Source organism: Strix uralensis, chromosome 9 (assembly GCF_047716275.1).
Source record: "Strix uralensis isolate ZFMK-TIS-50842 chromosome 9, bStrUra1, whole genome shotgun sequence".
Classification (NCBI taxonomy): Eukaryota; Metazoa; Chordata; class Aves; order Strigiformes; family Strigidae; genus Strix; species Strix uralensis.
In genome coordinates this window covers 30,638,640-30,656,424 of record NC_133980.1, presented here as the reverse complement: position 1 = coordinate 30,656,424, position 17,785 = coordinate 30,638,640, and the positions used below count along the sequence as shown (strand labels likewise).

Below are 17,785 nucleotides of genomic sequence, written 5' to 3'. Positions count from 1 at the left end.
TACAAGGATGGGGAAGAAATAAATAAAAAAGGACCAGCAATCCTCTTTCACTGAGACAGAAGGTCTGCACTGAGCCCAGGGGGGTGCTGGCCAAACAGGGCAGCGAGTGGCCACAGAGAAGGGGAGGGCGTGCTGGGCACTGGGAGCCAGGGCATCACTGGGGAAAAAAGGACCACTTCATTTGGCTGTGGGGAAGCCAAAACACAACCATCCCTCTGACAGCTCCTTCCTTCCTTCCCCAGGAGCAAGGCCACTGCGGGGCAGAGGCAGCAGTACTGTATTCTACCTGTGATAAGTGCAGCCTTACCAGCAAAACCTGCCCTTGCTCAAGGAGAAAGCTGCTCATGCAATAACACCCCGTGACCAATTTGGGGGAGGGACAGAGGAGAATAAATTATTTGATTGTGAAATGTTCCCTCTTGATTTCCAAAAAAAGCAGCACTTTCCCTCCAAACACAAAGCCAACGTAATTGTTTCTCTACTGAGGTCAACAGACCTACTCACCACTCTTCTCTTGCAAAGTAATACCCTTTTTGTTCTTTTTTATCTATTTCCCTCACCTTATTGGTAAAGTCAACCGCAGATTCCTCCCACTGCTTTACTGCCTTTGTCTAGTGCCTCCCAGCAGCACCAGCCCAGGAAGCTGGTTGCTGAGGAGGCACAGCCAGCCCCACAGCTCCAGAGCACCCAGCACCAGCCTTCCTGCCTACACCATGTCATCCCACCAGCCCGTCGTTAAAGACCAGCTGGGACAAGTTTGCATGCTGCTGCAGTCCTGAGAAGTGAGCTTTGCCTCTCCTGTCATCAGCTTTTTTTCCCCCTTCTCCCCTTTGCTTGGTGAGGATTATCTTTTGCCGTGGCACCAGCCCATGGGATGATGCCCAAGTCCGTGGGACAGCACCTGCCGCAGAGCTCCCCGTCTCCCGCGTCAGCACTGCTCTGGCTGCAGAGAGGAGGTACCACAGCGCTGGCTGCACAAGAGGACAGCTTGTCCCAACCCATGAGCATGAGAGGTGATGCTGAGGCTGCTGCTACCCATTTGGGATGGATTATTAACAGAGGATTTTAAAAACACTGCCTCTGGCTGCAGTCACCCAGGCTGGCCCATCCCCAAAGCCCTGCTGGCCTTGCTGTGTGTTCAGGGGGGGTGGCCCAGACCATCTACCGCCCAAAGCTGATGCCATCCCGCTGTCTGCCGTGGCCCAAGGACAAATGAGCTACCTGTAGGAAGGAGTCACTCCAGTTCCTGGGTACCCGGACTGGGCAGCAGGCATCTCCACACCTTTCCTGTACCACCTCCAGTCAAACTGTTTTCCAGCATGGGTAGTCACTTAAAGCCCCGGGGCCCTCACACAGAGACGTGTGAGAACCTACTGCTTCCAAATTCTGTGCAAACAGCGTCCTGGAAAGTCACAGAGCCACCCACCTCAACCATGAAGGCAAAGCTGCTTCCCAGAGGAACCCAAGACTTTGAAAGTTAAACTGGGTATTGAGAGCACAGGAGTCATGGTCACAGGTGGCAGCAGGTCGAGGGAGCTGATCCTGCCCCTCTACTCCACTCTGGTGAGACCCCCCCTGCAGTGCTGTGTCCAGCTCTGGGGTCCTCAGCACACAGAAGACATGGACCTGTTGGAGCGGGTCCAGAGGAGGCCACAAGAATGATCAGAGGGATGGAACACCTTTCCTGTGAGGACAGGCCCAGAGAGTTGGGGTTGTTCATCCTGGGGAAGAGAAGGCTCCGGGGAGACCTTTCAATACTTCAGGGGGGCTTATAAGAAAGATTTGAACTGGATTTTTAGTAGGACCTGTCATAATAAGAGAAGGGGTAATGGTTTTAAACTTAAAGAGGGAAGATTCAGACTAGTTATAAAGGAAAAAATATTTTACAGTGAGGGTGGTAAGACACTGGCACAGGTTGCCCAGAGCAGTGGTAGATGCCCCATCCCTGGAAACATCCAAGGTCAGGTTGGACGGGGCTCTGAACAACCTGATCGAGTCGATGACGTCCCTGCGCATTGCAGAGGGTTGGACTAAATGACCTTTAAAGGTCCCTTCCAACACAAACTATTCTACAATTCTATGATTTCCTCTCACAGACAATTACACTTCATTTGCTGCTGCAACTGCAAGGTTCAAACTGAAGTCAAGATTAAAAAGCCCTGGCTCTTACTGTGGGGATGCTAGGATCCGAGCCAAGACTAAGACCTTAGACAACATCTTTTTTTCTCTGTTTCATCCTAAAATGAGGTAGGTGGGAGATGATTACCCAGAGACAGCTACAGACGTGCCCACCAAGCTCCTATAACCCTCCTCACCTGATAGTCAAGGTCACAGGCTCAGGGGATCCGTTCACACTGAACCTGAATTCTTCTGTGAACTCCCCCAGGATGGTGGAACTGAATGAGATCCGGATGACTTGCAGCCCGTCCGGCAAAATGATGCCCTCCTGGGGGAGGAAGGTGAAGCAGGAGCCCAGAGCTGTAGCTGGAGGGACCAAGTTGAAGACAGCGTCGATGGCTCCTTTGTTAAACAGCACCACCTGCAGCAGCAAGAAAGCAAAATGGAAATACATAAGGAATCTTCCTTTCTTACAGAAGGCTGATTTGTCTTCTGATTAAGCAATTAACGTCTGTAAAAAGCAGAAGATGCTGTGTGCTGCTGCTTGGCAGAAGCCAAAGAAAATGCAACAGGACAAGTTCTGCCTTTGGGTTTTTCATACAAAGCAGTGACAGCTTCATAGAAGCAGTCACTCGGGGTTTATTCCACTGACACAGAGCACCCCACTTCGACTTGCCGTGCAGAGGAGCTGCTCAGCATCACCAAGTCGATTCAGACCTGTCCCTAAGAGCAAGGAAGGGCAGTTGCAGCATTACTAGTGAATCATCACACAACTGATTCTGCTCCCGACGAGTCCGATCCTGCCGAGGGCAGAACACGTTGCAGCCAACAAGTTTACTGCATGTAGAAGACACCTCAGGGCAGCACTATAGCCAACTTCAGAAGCACTCCCCAACTCTGCTATGGTATGTAATTCAGTTTTCTCATTTTTTCTTTAATGGGATACTTTCTTAGTCTTTGCTCAAACAGACGTGTCAGGAAAGGATGAGCGTGTGGTGCACAGCAACTCCATCTATTCCAAAGAATTTCTCTTTCCTAAATATTCACAGCCACCATCTAAGACTTTACCGTTATCAGAATAAACTGCAAATTTAGAACTAAGCCGTATTTTGTTGAACACTTGAGAGATCTACTGCCTCGATCAAGTGACACAATCCCGCAGCACTTGTTGAGAGTCAGCTCTTCTCATGCTGGGCGAGAAATGCCCACAGCTGCTGCGAGTACCAGCACGCTGTCAGGCACCAACAAACCCACCCGAAGCAAAGCGGTAAAGGTTCTGATTGCTGCGGGGTGATATCCTGCCATTTCCATGGACTTAACTATCTGCTTTGGATTTCTTTTCCCTAACTTTTGTCCTTGTAAAACCTGGTAGAAAAATTGAGACAGAAGCAGAGACATGTCCCTTATTTTTTAATTTTGCAGCTGCTGTTAAAAATATTCACGTATTCAAGCTCTGCAAGGGTAACCTGAAAACTACTCTCTCCTCTCTTGTCTTTTACACCTCAGTTACAAATTGCACTTAGGGATCCAACGCTGAACTGAGGTTTACCTCCAGTCTAGCTGCTTAGTACAGCACTAACAGTATCATCTACTTAGTCACATTTTCTCAAGTCATGAAAATAATAAAATGGTAATCAATAAAGTATCACCATTACAAATGCATAGAGAGCACAATATTTTGGTAAGAAAACACCTTAATGTGTCCTTCCCTGCCACAGTCAAACTTTTGAAAGTATTGCCTCATTTTCTACCTCTTTCAGTTGCCCTATCTTATTTTTTTGCAGAAGACTTGACACCACTGGCAGGGGGAGGCAAATATGTAGAAAATTCCTTTGCTTCATTTCCAGAAATGCTTTGCTCTTCATAGAGATGCAGCAAATCTGAAGAGTGGCGAGAGACTGGTCAGCAAGGGAAAGCACTCCCAGTTCCATTGCAAGACACAGCTCTGAGCCAGAGGCTGGACAGCTTTCCTCCAACTCCCAGGAACCGGCAGCACGCACTTAACCGAAAACTGGCTGCAGTGGACTGGAGTTCAAACACAGTAAATTTGTTCCAGCTGCTTTTTAACAGCCCGGGTACAAAGGTGCATTGCATCCAGGGCTGGAACAAAAGCCTCTGAATATTTATCTTTTTGTCCCAGTGCTGCTTTCATGGGTCAAGGGGGTATTTTTTCACATGAAGCCTCCCAGCTGATCTCCAAGGAAGGTTGACAAAAAGCAGGGATTAAGACTTCACAAACAACATACACACCTTTCAGATCCCATCAGAAGTATCCAGATTCTGGGAAAGCCCCCGAATTTGACTAGTATGTCAAGTACTCCCTACTCACAATGACCCGAGTTGCCAGAATCCCACAGGTCCACGAGGTTCACTGCTGCCCTGGGAGCCATCAGGATCCCCCCCAGCCCCTCAGAATCCCGACTGCTCACCTCATAGCTGTGCTCTAATCCAACAAAAACCTTCCCGATGTCCAGCTGCTCAAAGCTGAAGCGGAGCCGAGGCCCTATGCCTTTCCCTTTGATGCGCAGGGGCAGCCTGGTCTCGCGGCCTGGGGAGAGATTTCCACTTCAGTACAGTAATTCCCTCTGTTATCCTGGACTGTCCAGGCTGCCTCAGTGCTAGTCCCTGACTCGGGGCTGGATGGGACCAGCTCTAGGTGCTCCAGGAGGAGATACAGGACTCTTCCCTTCCCTCAAGAGATATGCCTTGGGGCTGGCTTCTAATTTCTAACCAACCCCTCAGGCTGGTTTCTCATTTAGCCATCAGTTTGCACCCTGAAAAAGCGATGCTGAGTTTAAAACACAATCTCTGAATTTCTTCCCATGTGCTTAGATGAGCTCTGAAATCCATTCAGTGAAGGCACAAAGCTCATGAAACAGAACTGAAGATAAAAATACGCCATCTATACTGATGCAATCGGAGACAAGAGCACAGGAGCCGAGAAGTACGAGCCCAGGCAAGGCGAAGCTCCCTGCTAACGGCGGTATGCACGTCTGAGAGCTGCCTCCAGCAGGCAGAGCAGCTCAGCCACTGCCCGTGCCTGATACACAGCTCCATGCCCGGGGCTCCAGGGCTCACCTGCTGCAGCGGCACCTAAATTAGACAGGGCTTTGTGATCTCCAGAGAGAAGCACTCACCTATGCCCACCATGATACCGAGAGCTCAGCTTTGTAAAGACACCTTACCTGAAGCACGCTGAACAGTTATGGAAAACCTCACTGCTGAGGTCAGAGAAGCCATAAACATACTGCTAATACATACACCCCTTGCTGCAAAGGAACTGAGACTGCAAGGCTTATAGCTAAACTCTAAGATGCTCATTTTCTTCCATAAGCCTGCTAAGATGACAGTGTGGGATCTTTGTCTGAAGGATGCTCTGACCCACTGGAGCAGCCTCAAGTGCCTGAATCCTGGCCACTGTAGCTCTTTGGCCTCTACAGGCACCTGGCAGCAGAGCAAATGCTGGCAAACCCACGGCATGAAAACTTATCCCTTCACTGCCTTAGTTGTTCTGGGATCGGTGATAGCCACACATCCTGAGGGCTGGCCTTGGATAGGAGACCACCTGGAAACCGCAGGGACAGTGGGCACGTGCCAGCACCCTGCTGACCACTGATCCTTTCTACCAACTACACGAGAACCGAGTGGGCTGCAAGACTACTTGCGCCTCCACTGTGGGCAACAGAAGCAGGAGAAAGGAGCCGTACCTGAGATGTCGCAGTAGACCGTTTGTTGATAGACTCTGGCTTCTCGCGGTCTAAAGATCACATTAATTTCAGCTGAGGAATTTGGCCAGATATCTCCCTCCTGAAACAGAAGGAGACAGCAAACCATTTATCTTCAAACGTCACATTTCTTGTTTTCAACCACAGCCCTGTAGCCTTTATTTAGAGCATCAATGAAGAGCAGGGAACAGGCAACACTTATCAACAAAATTTATGGGAGTTTGGAAGCAGCTGCAAAAAAACTTTCTAAGTCTCTTACCTTTACTGGCATCTGGTAGAGGTGTTTTGTTAAATTAGGGCTATAACGAAGCAACTAAACTGGCTCACACTCCAGTAGCACCTCAGGAGCCAGCGGTCTGCCTGGGCTACGTGTTCTCTATAGGATGGCAGTTGAGTCAGAGCATGGAGAACCACCATGGATGGTAACCAGGACAGATGTAAAACTATGCAGTGCTGTGAACATGGTATTGCAACACTTCTGACTGAAACACTTCTGGCCTCAGACAGGCTGCAACTGGCAGGTGGCATAAAATACAGATGGTGGATGTATGATGGTACAGCACAACCACTCCAGCTGTCGTACCCTGGCTTTGCTACAGCATAAAGCAAGGTGATACGGGAGGGGATGGCACACCGTGACTCACAGCTACACAAGTGGTCTCTCTGCAAGAGCCCAACCATAAATACATCCAGAGAATCTGCTACATCTCCACCAGTTTGAGTAAGAAAAAGCTGGTCTTGAAAAGCTGGGAACCACCAACTGCTGGCCAAATCACCTGCTTTGCTTTGCAGAGGGGGAAGTCAATGGAAAGAAATCACTGCTCAAAGCAGTCAAAGAAACAAAAGGCAGAGCTGGCAAAAGAAGTACTAAAATGACACTCAAAGTGCACCCTGTCAGCTCAGGGCACTTAGGAGAAAGGCAGTGCCAAAGCCAACATCTGCCTCTTTCCATAAATAACTGAACCCACAGGGAGCTGTGGGATGGACCACGGCTCCCACTGGAGATGGTGCCTTCCACCAAAAACCAAAGTGCTCTGCAGTAGCCTCTCATCTGGATGGGGAACAGCTTGGTTCCCCAGCTGAGGTGCAGATTTGCAGCAACAAACAACACTGTTACCTCCTGGCCCAACCTCTGGATCAACAACAGTAGCACCTTCGTAACCTGGACATCTTGAAGACCACCTCCATCAACTCAGAGCTCACACGTGACACTGAGCAGTCACTACCAGGCAAGGACAGGACAGCGATGACTTGTCAAGGTCAGTGTAACAGTAACAAGTCCTCGTCCTCCCTCTCCTCTGGTTGCCATTTCCAAGGGGTCAGCTCCCATGGGTCTGCAATGTGACTTACAGCCGAGCTGTGGCGGGGAGGATGCAGCAAACAGCAAGGACTTTGTCCTTTGGCAGCCACCTGGGCCTCCATCACAGCTGCCTCTGCTGACATACCATGTGTAGATGCAAAAATAAACCAAATTTGAGATGTGCTCAGAAAGTCAGAGCTGTGTATCAGCTTGTTTCCCACAGGCTTGGATGACTGCTCAAAATGTTCTCGGTCACATGGTAATTCCAAAATCATGTCTCCTCTTTTTTGTTATTATTTTCATCAGCAAGTTAACCCTATACAGACTGAAGTGACCTGCTGCAGCTTCTACAGATTGCAGCACCTGAAAATACTGGCAGCTAATGGTCCACTGGCACAGCAAAGCTTCTGCACAAACCCTGCAAAGCCATCCCACCCAGAAAGCGTTTCCAAGATTACTCTCCCTCCACCAGCTTCTTAACCTCTGGAAGCAATTATTTCCTCCAGTCACCTGTTACAAGGGTTTCATTATTTCTGTGGGGTGCTCCCACACATCAGGGGTGAGAGGTGGGAAGAAGAGAGCAGCCACTTTTGGCCAGAAGGTCTGAGGCAGCAAGGTCCCATCTCTGGGGGGCCTCTCCAGCAGATTTACATGGCAGTGCAAGAAGGGTGTCTGCCCAAGCTAGAAGTTACAGGGCTGTCACTGGAGAGAAGGCTGTGGAAGCCAGCAGCAGTGGATTTTTAGATTCTACATTTGATAAAGAGGAGAAAATACTTACTACCATTTGATGTAAAGACACCCATATGCCAGGGGGAAAGACAGGCACGAGTAAAACTGAATGTGAACCTGGTTGTTCCATAAATAATGGAATTAATGGAAATCAAAAGGTTGATAATGCTGGACAATACAGAAGGGGAGAGACTCATGCAGTAGCCCACTTATATTCAGTCCTAGAGCAAACTGTGTAACATTAACACAGCCATTCAGGAAAGGTTTCCACTCGAGAGTTGAGGCCAGGCTACACTTTATGTCCGTATGTCACTACATGGAGCACCAGGACTCGGCGCTGTGGGCAGCCGGACTTCTGGACCTCACCTTAACGCACTTCAGGAGCTCAAGAGCAGGCTAAGCTAGTTGTGGAGACACAGTCCGACTGTAAAGCAGCAGGAGCCCTGGGACACACTCCAAAACCAGCTCTGACACACCGCAGGGTGCTCTTAATGCTCAGCTGATCGGCTCCCACTCTCTACAATATTCCCACCACTCTGACACAACCTCTTGGTCACATCATGCTGCTGTCAGCTACAGTGGTGTGAAACTGCAGCTGTGACAACACTGGTGGCTCTCAGCCTTATATGGGATATAGGAGTAACTGAGAAGATGATCCCCTTCCTTGAAAATAAAAAAAAAATAGTTTCACCTATTTTAAAAGGAAGAAGAGGTTGAGATTATCCTAGGATTTACTCCAAGATGAAAAGGGATTTTGCATTGCTCGGACAGTGGGCATTCTTCATCTCAGACCATGCAAATACTCAGAACCAGGGCTCTGGCTGATTGAAGGATATGGGGTTTTGCTTGCGTAAACAGAAAAAGCAAAAAAATTTATGTACCTATGTGCAATGAAACTCAAAAAGTCCGTTTAAACCTGCCAGCCTTGTGTCCAGGCTCACAGGTGACACTGGAAGGGAGATTCAGACGTGGTATCCATCCAGGTTATGTGAAGAGATTGGTATGTCTGTGATCAAATGGGTTGAATTTGGCTTCCTTTCCACAGAGGACCATTTCATTTCTCAGGTCAATATGTGAACTGAGAGTGCTCTGATATCCTTTGTTAACCCCCATACGCTACGTGTAAGCTGTGCCCTTACTCATAATTATCGATAGCTCTCAACAGTGTAAGGACACTTATGAAGTGCCCTTAATTTATAGCCCTTGCAGCAGAGCCCAGCTTTAGGCAGCCTCTCGCTCTGTCAGGAGCCCACAGAAATGCTTTTTGCAACAAACTCGCAGCCTCACTAGAAACCTGGTGTTTTCTCTCGGCACATCAAGCCAGCTGATGCAGGGACCTCAGCCAGGGAGGAGAAGGAAGGGAGGTTCTCAGCTATCGCTTACCAGCGGCTCAAGGGTGAACACATCGTCGGAGAAAAGCATGGAGTCTCCTTGCGCCTTTGCCCGCTGGTTCTGGGAGGGGCGGGAGAGAAGGGAACAGCGTTCTCGGAGAGCGGGCTCCACCTTGCACTCCCTCAGACAACGATCCATCTCGTCCTCTTTCTGCCTCTGCAGCCTGCAGCCACGGGGAGAGACAAACCAAGCAGATAATTTAATGAGCAACGTATTTGCAGAGACTCGTGTGAGCGCAGGGGCAGCAAAGCGCTCGGGGAGGAACAGCAGCAGCTCAGCAAGGGGCTGACCCCAAGCCACAGGGTCCAAACGGATCAGATTATCACTTGCTGTTCGCAGGCACGGCACGTAGTTTTACTCCATGCTTACAAGCTCAGAAGAGGTTTCTGAAAGCCAGCAGCCCTCGAGAGCCTCCCGGCTCAAAGTCTCTGCCACAACTGATGGAGAATCCACCAACAACCCCAACTGGCTTTTCCTACCACAGAGCTGCTTGGGGGAGGCAGATCAAGATGAAGGAGCACCCACTGCAGGGCTTCACTGGCAAGGGGAGACGCAGCTGGGTTTCAGCTGCAGGCTACTGGCATCACTCTTTTCTTCCCCTTTGGACCTGCAGGGATAAACAAGCTAAATGTGCTCTCTGTGCCCTGTCCCACCTTCCACCAGAGGATCCCAGAGCACTGTAAAAGCAAACCAATGAATTCAGGCATCGCATCCCTTTGGTGAAACCAATGGCTTTATATGCATGGAAACAGAGGCCCTGAGAGGGGAAGGGACTTTGCCTAGCATCACCCACTAAAGAAGTCTGGACCAGCATCTCTGAATCCAAACCCTTATGTCTAGCCTTGAACCACCTTATCTTTTTCCTCTTTTTGGCCACCTCTGTAGGGCTTTGAACGCAGTTAATCTCTCCCTTACTTGGTAGCTGTAGCAGAAATCATTCTAGTGTTTAAAGATCACAACCAAGAGATAAGGGAGCACGGCTACAGAGCAGTTGCTTCCTAGCTGGCATATCGCTGTCCCCTCTGCATGCTCCAGTCCCTGGCCATGAAGAACCAGCAGGTGACAACTCTGGGGGGATGAGTGGAAGGCTCCATGTGTAGCAGATGGAGGCAATGTAGTATAAACAGGATAGCAATCATCACCCAGCTAAATTCAAATACAGTTCAAAAGGAAATACGGTCATGGACGTTACTAGCTGTACACAGACAGAGCCTCGGGCCAAGGGTGGCACCAGCGCCAAAACCACTTGCTTTGGCTCCCTCCCCCTGCAGTGCAGTGGGAAATGTTTCTCCATGGCTGACCTACAGTGCTGCGCTGAGGAGGGCTTCCAGCCACCGATGAGCAACCCTCAACTCAACCTCCATCAACAGACAGTAATTCCACCATTACATCCCAGAAAGTCCTGCAGGAGGGAGACAGAGCAAACCCCTGGATAGACCTTCTAATGATCCAGGTCTTCTGGGGTCACAGCCCAGAGCAGGGTCCTGCACTGCCTCCTCTCATGGAAAAAGTCCTCTCTGCTCTGAGATCTCAAAAGCTTCTCTGACAGCAGGACAGTGGCCTTGGAGCTACGGCCATCCCTGAGATTGCAAGTAGGAGGAAAAAAACATCCTGATCAGACTCTAGGACATAATCTGGCATGAGATCAGATGTAATTGGAAAAGAATCAGGTTGAAGTGAACTGTGGGGAAACCTGGTTGCCTCTGAGGGGAAAGAGGATCACTCAGGGTCCAATCTGAGACAGGCAGGCGAGAGGAGAGCGGTAAAGGAATGGTCCAGGCAAGTGCCCAGAGAAGGTAATGAGATTTTCTTTTAACGCACTGAGCTTGCATGGAAGTCACACATTGTGTAATTAAAAATAGCGAACAGTGGAAAACTAGTTTTGGCCTTCAAGGCATTTTTGACCTAATTATGTTGATCTTTTAAGGGCTCAGAAGCCCTTAAAAAGTGCTCCAGTTTAAGGCAGTTTCCTGATCAGCTATGAGCTAACTCCTATACACCTACACCCATGCAAGTCTGAAAAGTCCCACAAGGGTTCCCTTAATCACTCAAACTTCTAAGTGTCATTTCCAGTTCATCTCCCCGGGCTATAAGTGTTTCTCTGCTGCCTGAAACGGGAATTTCAAAGCTTCACCACAGACACCCTTTGAAGAACCTGCCCCATCTCTCAGCACCATGAAGACACAGGCTGCTGCAGCCCAAATGCGCTCTGTCCTGTGCTGCCCTACCTTCCCTGCAGAACCCTTCACCTCCGAATTCTCCCCAGTCTCTGAGGAAGGGTAGAAATACCTTGTTGTGCTGGAAACCGGGACAGTGCAAGGCAATTCAACATCCTACAGAAGGATGGCCTCAACTTGCTGGGCCAACGAAGCACTTCACCTGCACATTACTGGAGAAGGAGCCTGACACCTTATCAAAGCTGGAGTGGAAGAAGCTGCAGTGAATATCGTAACAGTTATGCTCCCTGCAGCTATGTTAAGTGCTGCTACTCAGTGCAGTCCCAGGTAACGAGTGCTGACACTCTCCTCAGCCTCATGGACCCTCCATAGCCAGGGGTCTCTGGACCTCAGTGGTTTGGTGCTCCCACAAAGCAAATTTGCTCTCTGAGGAAATCCAGTCATTGCAATCAGCCTTTCCTCCCCAAAACACCATCCTCAGCTGGAGTATGGATGGAGCTGGAATGGGAGGCACTGAGCTCCAGGGACACGTAACCTGATGCCCTAGATGGTTTACTTGTCCTAAACCATTCAATGCACCAACACCCCTTGAGGCCATACGTTAGTTTTACCCTTGGGCAGTGTATCTTACTGAAATGAATCTTTGGAACAAACCTCAGCTTCTGATAATCTTCCTCTTCCTGAGTAACAAAAGCCTTCCACTGGAAATGGACTATGATTTCACTCCGATTGTGGATGACCACAGATCTGTGGTTTGACAGCGTGAGGTAAGTCTTCTCAACTGTCAGGGAGCTCCTGGCCAGCCTGATGTTGACATCTACAGCTGCTCCATAAAGGCTTGTGTGAATATCTTCACCTGGAAAAAAGCAAAGGGGAGTCTTTGCTCATCTCACTTGCTGATGGAAGTACGAGGAACAAAGCAAGCCACCAGTAACAGAAGAAATTGTTACAGCTTTTACCTGTATTAGCAGTTCCACAGATCAGCACATTTATCACATCCTGACAGCTGCCCGTGTACAGAATGAGGATGTCCTGGGCACCACCGTCAGCACCTTATGGTGTGTTTGTAGAGATTTATCCCCAAGGTCACAGTATTTACAGTGAGATTTTTCAGATGTGCTCAGGTGGCCTTTGGGTTGCCATCCCAATCAAGTCACAGGGAATTCTGCATCCAAGTCATTCGGGTGACTCTGAGGAGTCCCACCTCAGTCAGGGCTTGCCCAATGTTGTGTCTCTCCTGACCCCTTGTTGCTGACAAGCAAAGATGTCTGGGGGCACGTGGGCAGGAAATGGAGGTTCAGAGGAACAAGTGACAGCCCAGGGCAGGATGGGACACAGAAGAGAGCTTCACTGTGTTGCAGAAGCAGCGCCCTCACTTGCTGTGGGTTTGTGAAGACATGTCAAAACGAGACTGGTGGGGCATGGCCCACCCCAACCTGCCCATTACAGTCCTGCAAGCCCATTTCCTCAGCCGGGACCCTGTTGCTTATGCCTGAGTCTGCAAGTCTACGCTGCGTCTTCCCAAGCCATTGAACGACCAGAGCGAGGGCATCTTTGCTTTCCACCTCAGACCCAGCTGAAGAGGAGAGTGTCCCGGGCTGTGCACATCAACTGACTAACGACTGGAGCCTTGCTGGAGTACCTGCCAGCACATCACCCTCCCGAACAGACTCCCACCACAGGCTCCCTCATTTCCAGAGCTTTCAAACCTTCCTTCTTCCCAGCCAAGTAACTCCTGGGAGTCAAATGAGCTCAAACTTCAGTACCAAGCCCACTCTTCCTCTTGCAGGCAAGTGTTTCCCAGGTGAGATGCAAACAGCAAACATCAGACATGCTCTCTAGAAATGGCATTTCTGTGCGGTGGTGCTTAAAGCCTCAGAGCCAGCCCCCACGGACAAGTGCAGCAACCCGGCCATAGCCTGGAGAGCATCCCTCTGCAAAGGCAGAGCCTCCTCCTCACTGCACAGGTCACAGCAAGGCAGCCAGAGAACGGACCTGCCTTTAAACGGCTACCGTGCAACAACACAGGGAGAGAGCTGGATGTGCGCTGGGTGGACTCCTGAAATCCTAAGCCAGACACAACACAGCAGAATCACATTCATTCCAGGGAAAAAAAAAAAAAAAGGAGTCCCCTCTTTTGGGGGGACACTGGGGAATGAAGCAAGACTCACCCTTAAAACAGTAGATCTCTAGAGTCATTCACTCATCTCCACACAACGAGAATTCAGCCTTCATGCCTGTATAGCCTCAATTTCTCTGCTCTTAAGGGAGTCTGGAGTGGTAGGGATTTGTGGCCAGAGATGAGTTACGTTGCGAGGACAGCAGCAATGTTTACAATGACTGGGCAATCTGCTTTCTATAATGGACAACTTGGCATACAGAAATAACTGATGTTCAGGAGGGTTACAGAGGCGGGTATGCTTTATAAGCATTGCCTCTCCCTCCACTGAGTCCTTGGCATATATTGGCAAGCAAAGGAGCCAGGAGCCAAGAAATGGGAGACATGCACAGTGCTTCGAGCTCGGGTTTATGGAAACACGAGCCAGCGCTCTACAACGATCAAGATGACAAACTACTGCAAAATAAACACCACGAAAACTATCATCGTCTCACTGTCTAAACCCATGGCCACGTGTGTCTTGAAATACTGGGTATAGTTCTGATCTCAAAAAACAAGCTGAAGCATTTGAAGCTAAATAGAGAAGGGCAGAAGGAACAATTAAAAGTGTGAAGCAGCTTTTATAAGAAGATTGAATAGGACTCCTCATCCTAGAAATCATATGGGAGATAGATGGGAGAGGTTTGTAAAAGCATGAATGGCCTGGGAAACGTGAATAAGGAAAAATTGGTCACTATTTGTCATAAAACAGGAACCTGAGGGCCTGAAATAATGTTATTAGTCAGAAATTACACAAAAGTGGTAGTACTTTTCCAGGGCGTATTCCTTCCTTTGGAACACACTGCCACAGGAGGCTGTAGAGGCTAACAGCTGTAAATCCAGAGAGCAACTGGACAAATTCTTTGAAGATAAAGCCATCAGAAGCTATAAGCAGCGATGAGAATAAAGCCTCCAGCACAGAAAAATGCTAACTCCAGAGCCCACGAGGGAGAAAGCATATGCACTGCCTGTTTCTACACAATTTGCTAAACATCCCCTATTGCTGCTCTCCCGGGGAGGAGCTGGGGACGCAGCCACCCCTGCGCTCCTGGCTGCAGGCACCCAGGACTCTTCTGAAGGCTGGAGGGTTTGCCGGAGCACCTTCTACCACAGAGAGCGTTCGGCATCATTCTGAATACATAAACCCACAAATCTCTGGGTCCAGGAGAGCGGGCACAGCTGCCAGCGAGTCAGGAGGAAGCCATGGATCTGTCTGCCAGGCCGATGAGCTGACACAGAGAGCGGACCTGCCAGGGTCGGCCACGGGCGGCTGCAGGCTTCATGTCTTGGTGTCAAATTAGATGTGACATTTCATTTAAGACTCTTGGCTGTTTAATAGATAAGTTTTTTAAAAAAACCCTCTGTACTGTAACAGTGACGTAGCACTAGGTATTTCGCTTGACAGGGTAATGTCCATGGCGTGTGGTTTGGGATGCCTGGCTGCCATGAAAGCACATTTACTGAATCTAGATGTGTCTGCCCTATCGTTATTTACACAACATGAGCTTATTACAGGCTGTCAACTCTCTCATTCTTACATGTTTTTGATACATTTCCTACAGGTGGCAGGACACAGCTTTCTCTCTGCAACCTGAACAAAGCAATGCCTGAACTTGAAATTAAAAGCTAGACTTTTTATAGAGCAGTAGAGCAGATGCTTTGGGTTGTGCACTCCTGAGCGATGCTCTTTGACACAGCAGAAACACCCCTGTGTTTTATCCCAGCATCCATCTGCGTGACTACGGACACAGGTATCTGAGCACACCACAATAACTTTTCACTATCTTGAAGTAAGAAATCTAGCATTGGGTCATCCTCTGTGGGGCTCCTGTTGTGCAGGGAAACAGAGAAAGAGAGAATTTACAGAACAGCTAAAACATCTTTCTGAATTCTTCTAATACTACATGATCATCCTGGTGCAAGGGGGAATAATTTTCAGAGCAGTACAAACTGTTCTTAAACAGAAAGACAGATTTTGTTTAGCCTGAAAGTATAGCTCAATGAATGGATGAGCAAACCCTTGCACAAGATTTCAAAACAAATTTCAGGTTTTATGAAGAACGCTTTCCTAGTATTCACAGCTGGTACTTTCCTTCATTGATTACTGCTCTAAACATTAGGAAGCTGGTAGCCAGATTGATTGGACTGAACAGAAACAAAACAGAACCCTGATGCATTTTGTCTTCACCAAGACATATTCTTCCTCTATCCCTGTATCTCCCTCTCTGCTGAATTTGGATTTTAAATCTTTTTAGGAGTGAATGACAGTCAAATTTGGAATATTTAGGTAGCATGGAAAGCAAGTGTAATTTCATTTGCCCAGTTTGTCGGAAGACAGTGCCTTGCTCTCATCTCTTCTATGAACGCAGCTGGAGAGAGACAGGTCCTGCTGCTTTTTCACTGAAAATACGAGCAAGCAATGAAAGCAGAGCTCTTCACTCAAAAGGATGTTACTGTACCCCCATATCGACCTATGATAAGTAATTCTTTTGCTCCTGCTACTATCATACCCAGCTGCCTCCACTGCCAGCATATCCTTGTTTTTCAAACAGCGTGCAGAGGTCTCTGTTACCACTTCACCGCCGGAGAAGCGAGTCACTTCACCAGGCTAAGTGATCTCTGGAAAGCTGGAGAAGTCACCTACAGCCTGATCCAGCCCCCCCCCCCCTGCCCCCCCATGTGTTTTTTTGCTGCATCTCCCACAGAGCTACCACTAGATCAGAGTCAGGAGCACTGCTCTGAGCTGTTTCGCTGTTGGGAAGCTAATGGCTTCACCTACAAGATGCACCGAGTCTCCGCCGGCCTGAGAAGGGCCGTCTGTCCGTCCCCACGCTTGTATTTCCAGCCCTAGAGCAAAACGCAGAGCAGCGACAGTCATTTGTAAGTGCTTCTCCGAGGTGGTGTTCAGGAGCTGCCTTCAGACATCATTAAACCATCACGTTATTTACTCCAGACCTCGTTTATAAACCTCACCACTAAATAACTGCTGCTGCTAACACAGGTGTTTCCAAAGAACCATTCCCAGGCTACAACAAAGCTCAGAGCATCCTCGTCATTACTGTGGCCACAGGTATTGCTGTAACGGTCAGAGTCCCCAGCACGGCCCCGGCCTTGGCAAAGCACCACTGAGCCCACGCAGCACAGTGCAAGAAGAGGGTCTCTACCCCAGAGGCCCTGCAAGGAGCCGTAAGACAACAGATGGGGATGAAAAGGGAGGTGGAAAGCAGTGACCAGCCAGCAGTGCTCCACAGGACAGGCTGCAGGCTCTCCAGACAGCTCTCCTGCACGTTAAGTCATCTCCTCTGCAGTCAGGCTCTCGCTGTGCATCCTTCTGTGACCGAGCACCCACAGCATTCCCCATCACCCCTCTGCACTGTGCTTAGGAAGAACTGTTTGCCTCCTTCCAGGATGAAATACTCCAGCACAGGAATATCTGGGAGCCAGCACGGAGGCTTTGTCCTGCCCAGCATGAAGGAGCTTCGCAGAATGTATTGAAAACGACGATGAAACCGTCGGATGATGAAAGACCACTGCCGCATACCCAGGATGCCACGGGCTATTTTTAACCATTATTGCTACTACAGTAACGATACGCTGGGGTACCTGACTGGCTGAAACATTGCTTTTGGCCATGGGGAAAATGGTGCAGGAACTTTCATTCCGATTGCCTGGCAAAGACATGCCCAATAGACCACTTAATAAATCAGTGACCCTTCAAGCTGCTCTTCTGCTTCTCAGCAGATGCTGATCGATCCACAAGGAAAGGAGGCTAATGAATGGTCAGTTCTGCCCTGAAACACATCCCCCGGTAATGACACTTCAGAACATGTCAGTGATTTCCACTGATGATAGCGTAGACAAGCTGCGGTCAAGGGTGTCCTGCAAAGAGATGAAAACCACATTCTTCCAGAAATCTTTCATGTGCTAAAAATGGGGTATGCAGCGTCACGCAGAAGTCTGTTTCTGTGCATGCCTGAGGATGAACAAAACAGCCAGAAGGAGATTTTTAACTTCCAAGTGACCCTCCTAGTACATACATCCCAGTCTGTGCTCAAGCAGCCAACTCCATGGATTGCTGGAGCAGGGTTTTTGTTCGGAGGGGTGTTACGGAGTTGTGGAGCTACAAAGCTGTGCAAAGAAACCTCAAGCAAATGAAGCACAAACTTAATTCCCCTTCATCTACCCT

The 17,785-nt window shown here is 49.1% G+C and overlaps 1 protein-coding gene across 1 annotated transcript in view; it reads right to left on the bottom strand.

The window, feature by feature from the left end:
• Positions 1-17,785, bottom strand: part of LOC141946961 (hydrocephalus-inducing protein homolog) — a 51,727-nt gene that overhangs the window by 11,225 nt on the left and 22,717 nt on the right. The window contains exons 7-11 of the mRNA XM_074877430.1: positions 12,104-12,297; positions 9,256-9,381; positions 5,826-5,925; positions 4,548-4,666; positions 2,316-2,539 (exon numbers count right to left, since the gene is read on the bottom strand). Coding sequence (XP_074733531.1) covers positions 2,316-2,539; positions 4,548-4,666; positions 5,826-5,925; positions 9,256-9,381; positions 12,104-12,297 — 763 coding nt within the window. The remainder of the gene's footprint in view (positions 1-2,315; positions 2,540-4,547; positions 4,667-5,825; positions 5,926-9,255; positions 9,382-12,103; positions 12,298-17,785) is intronic.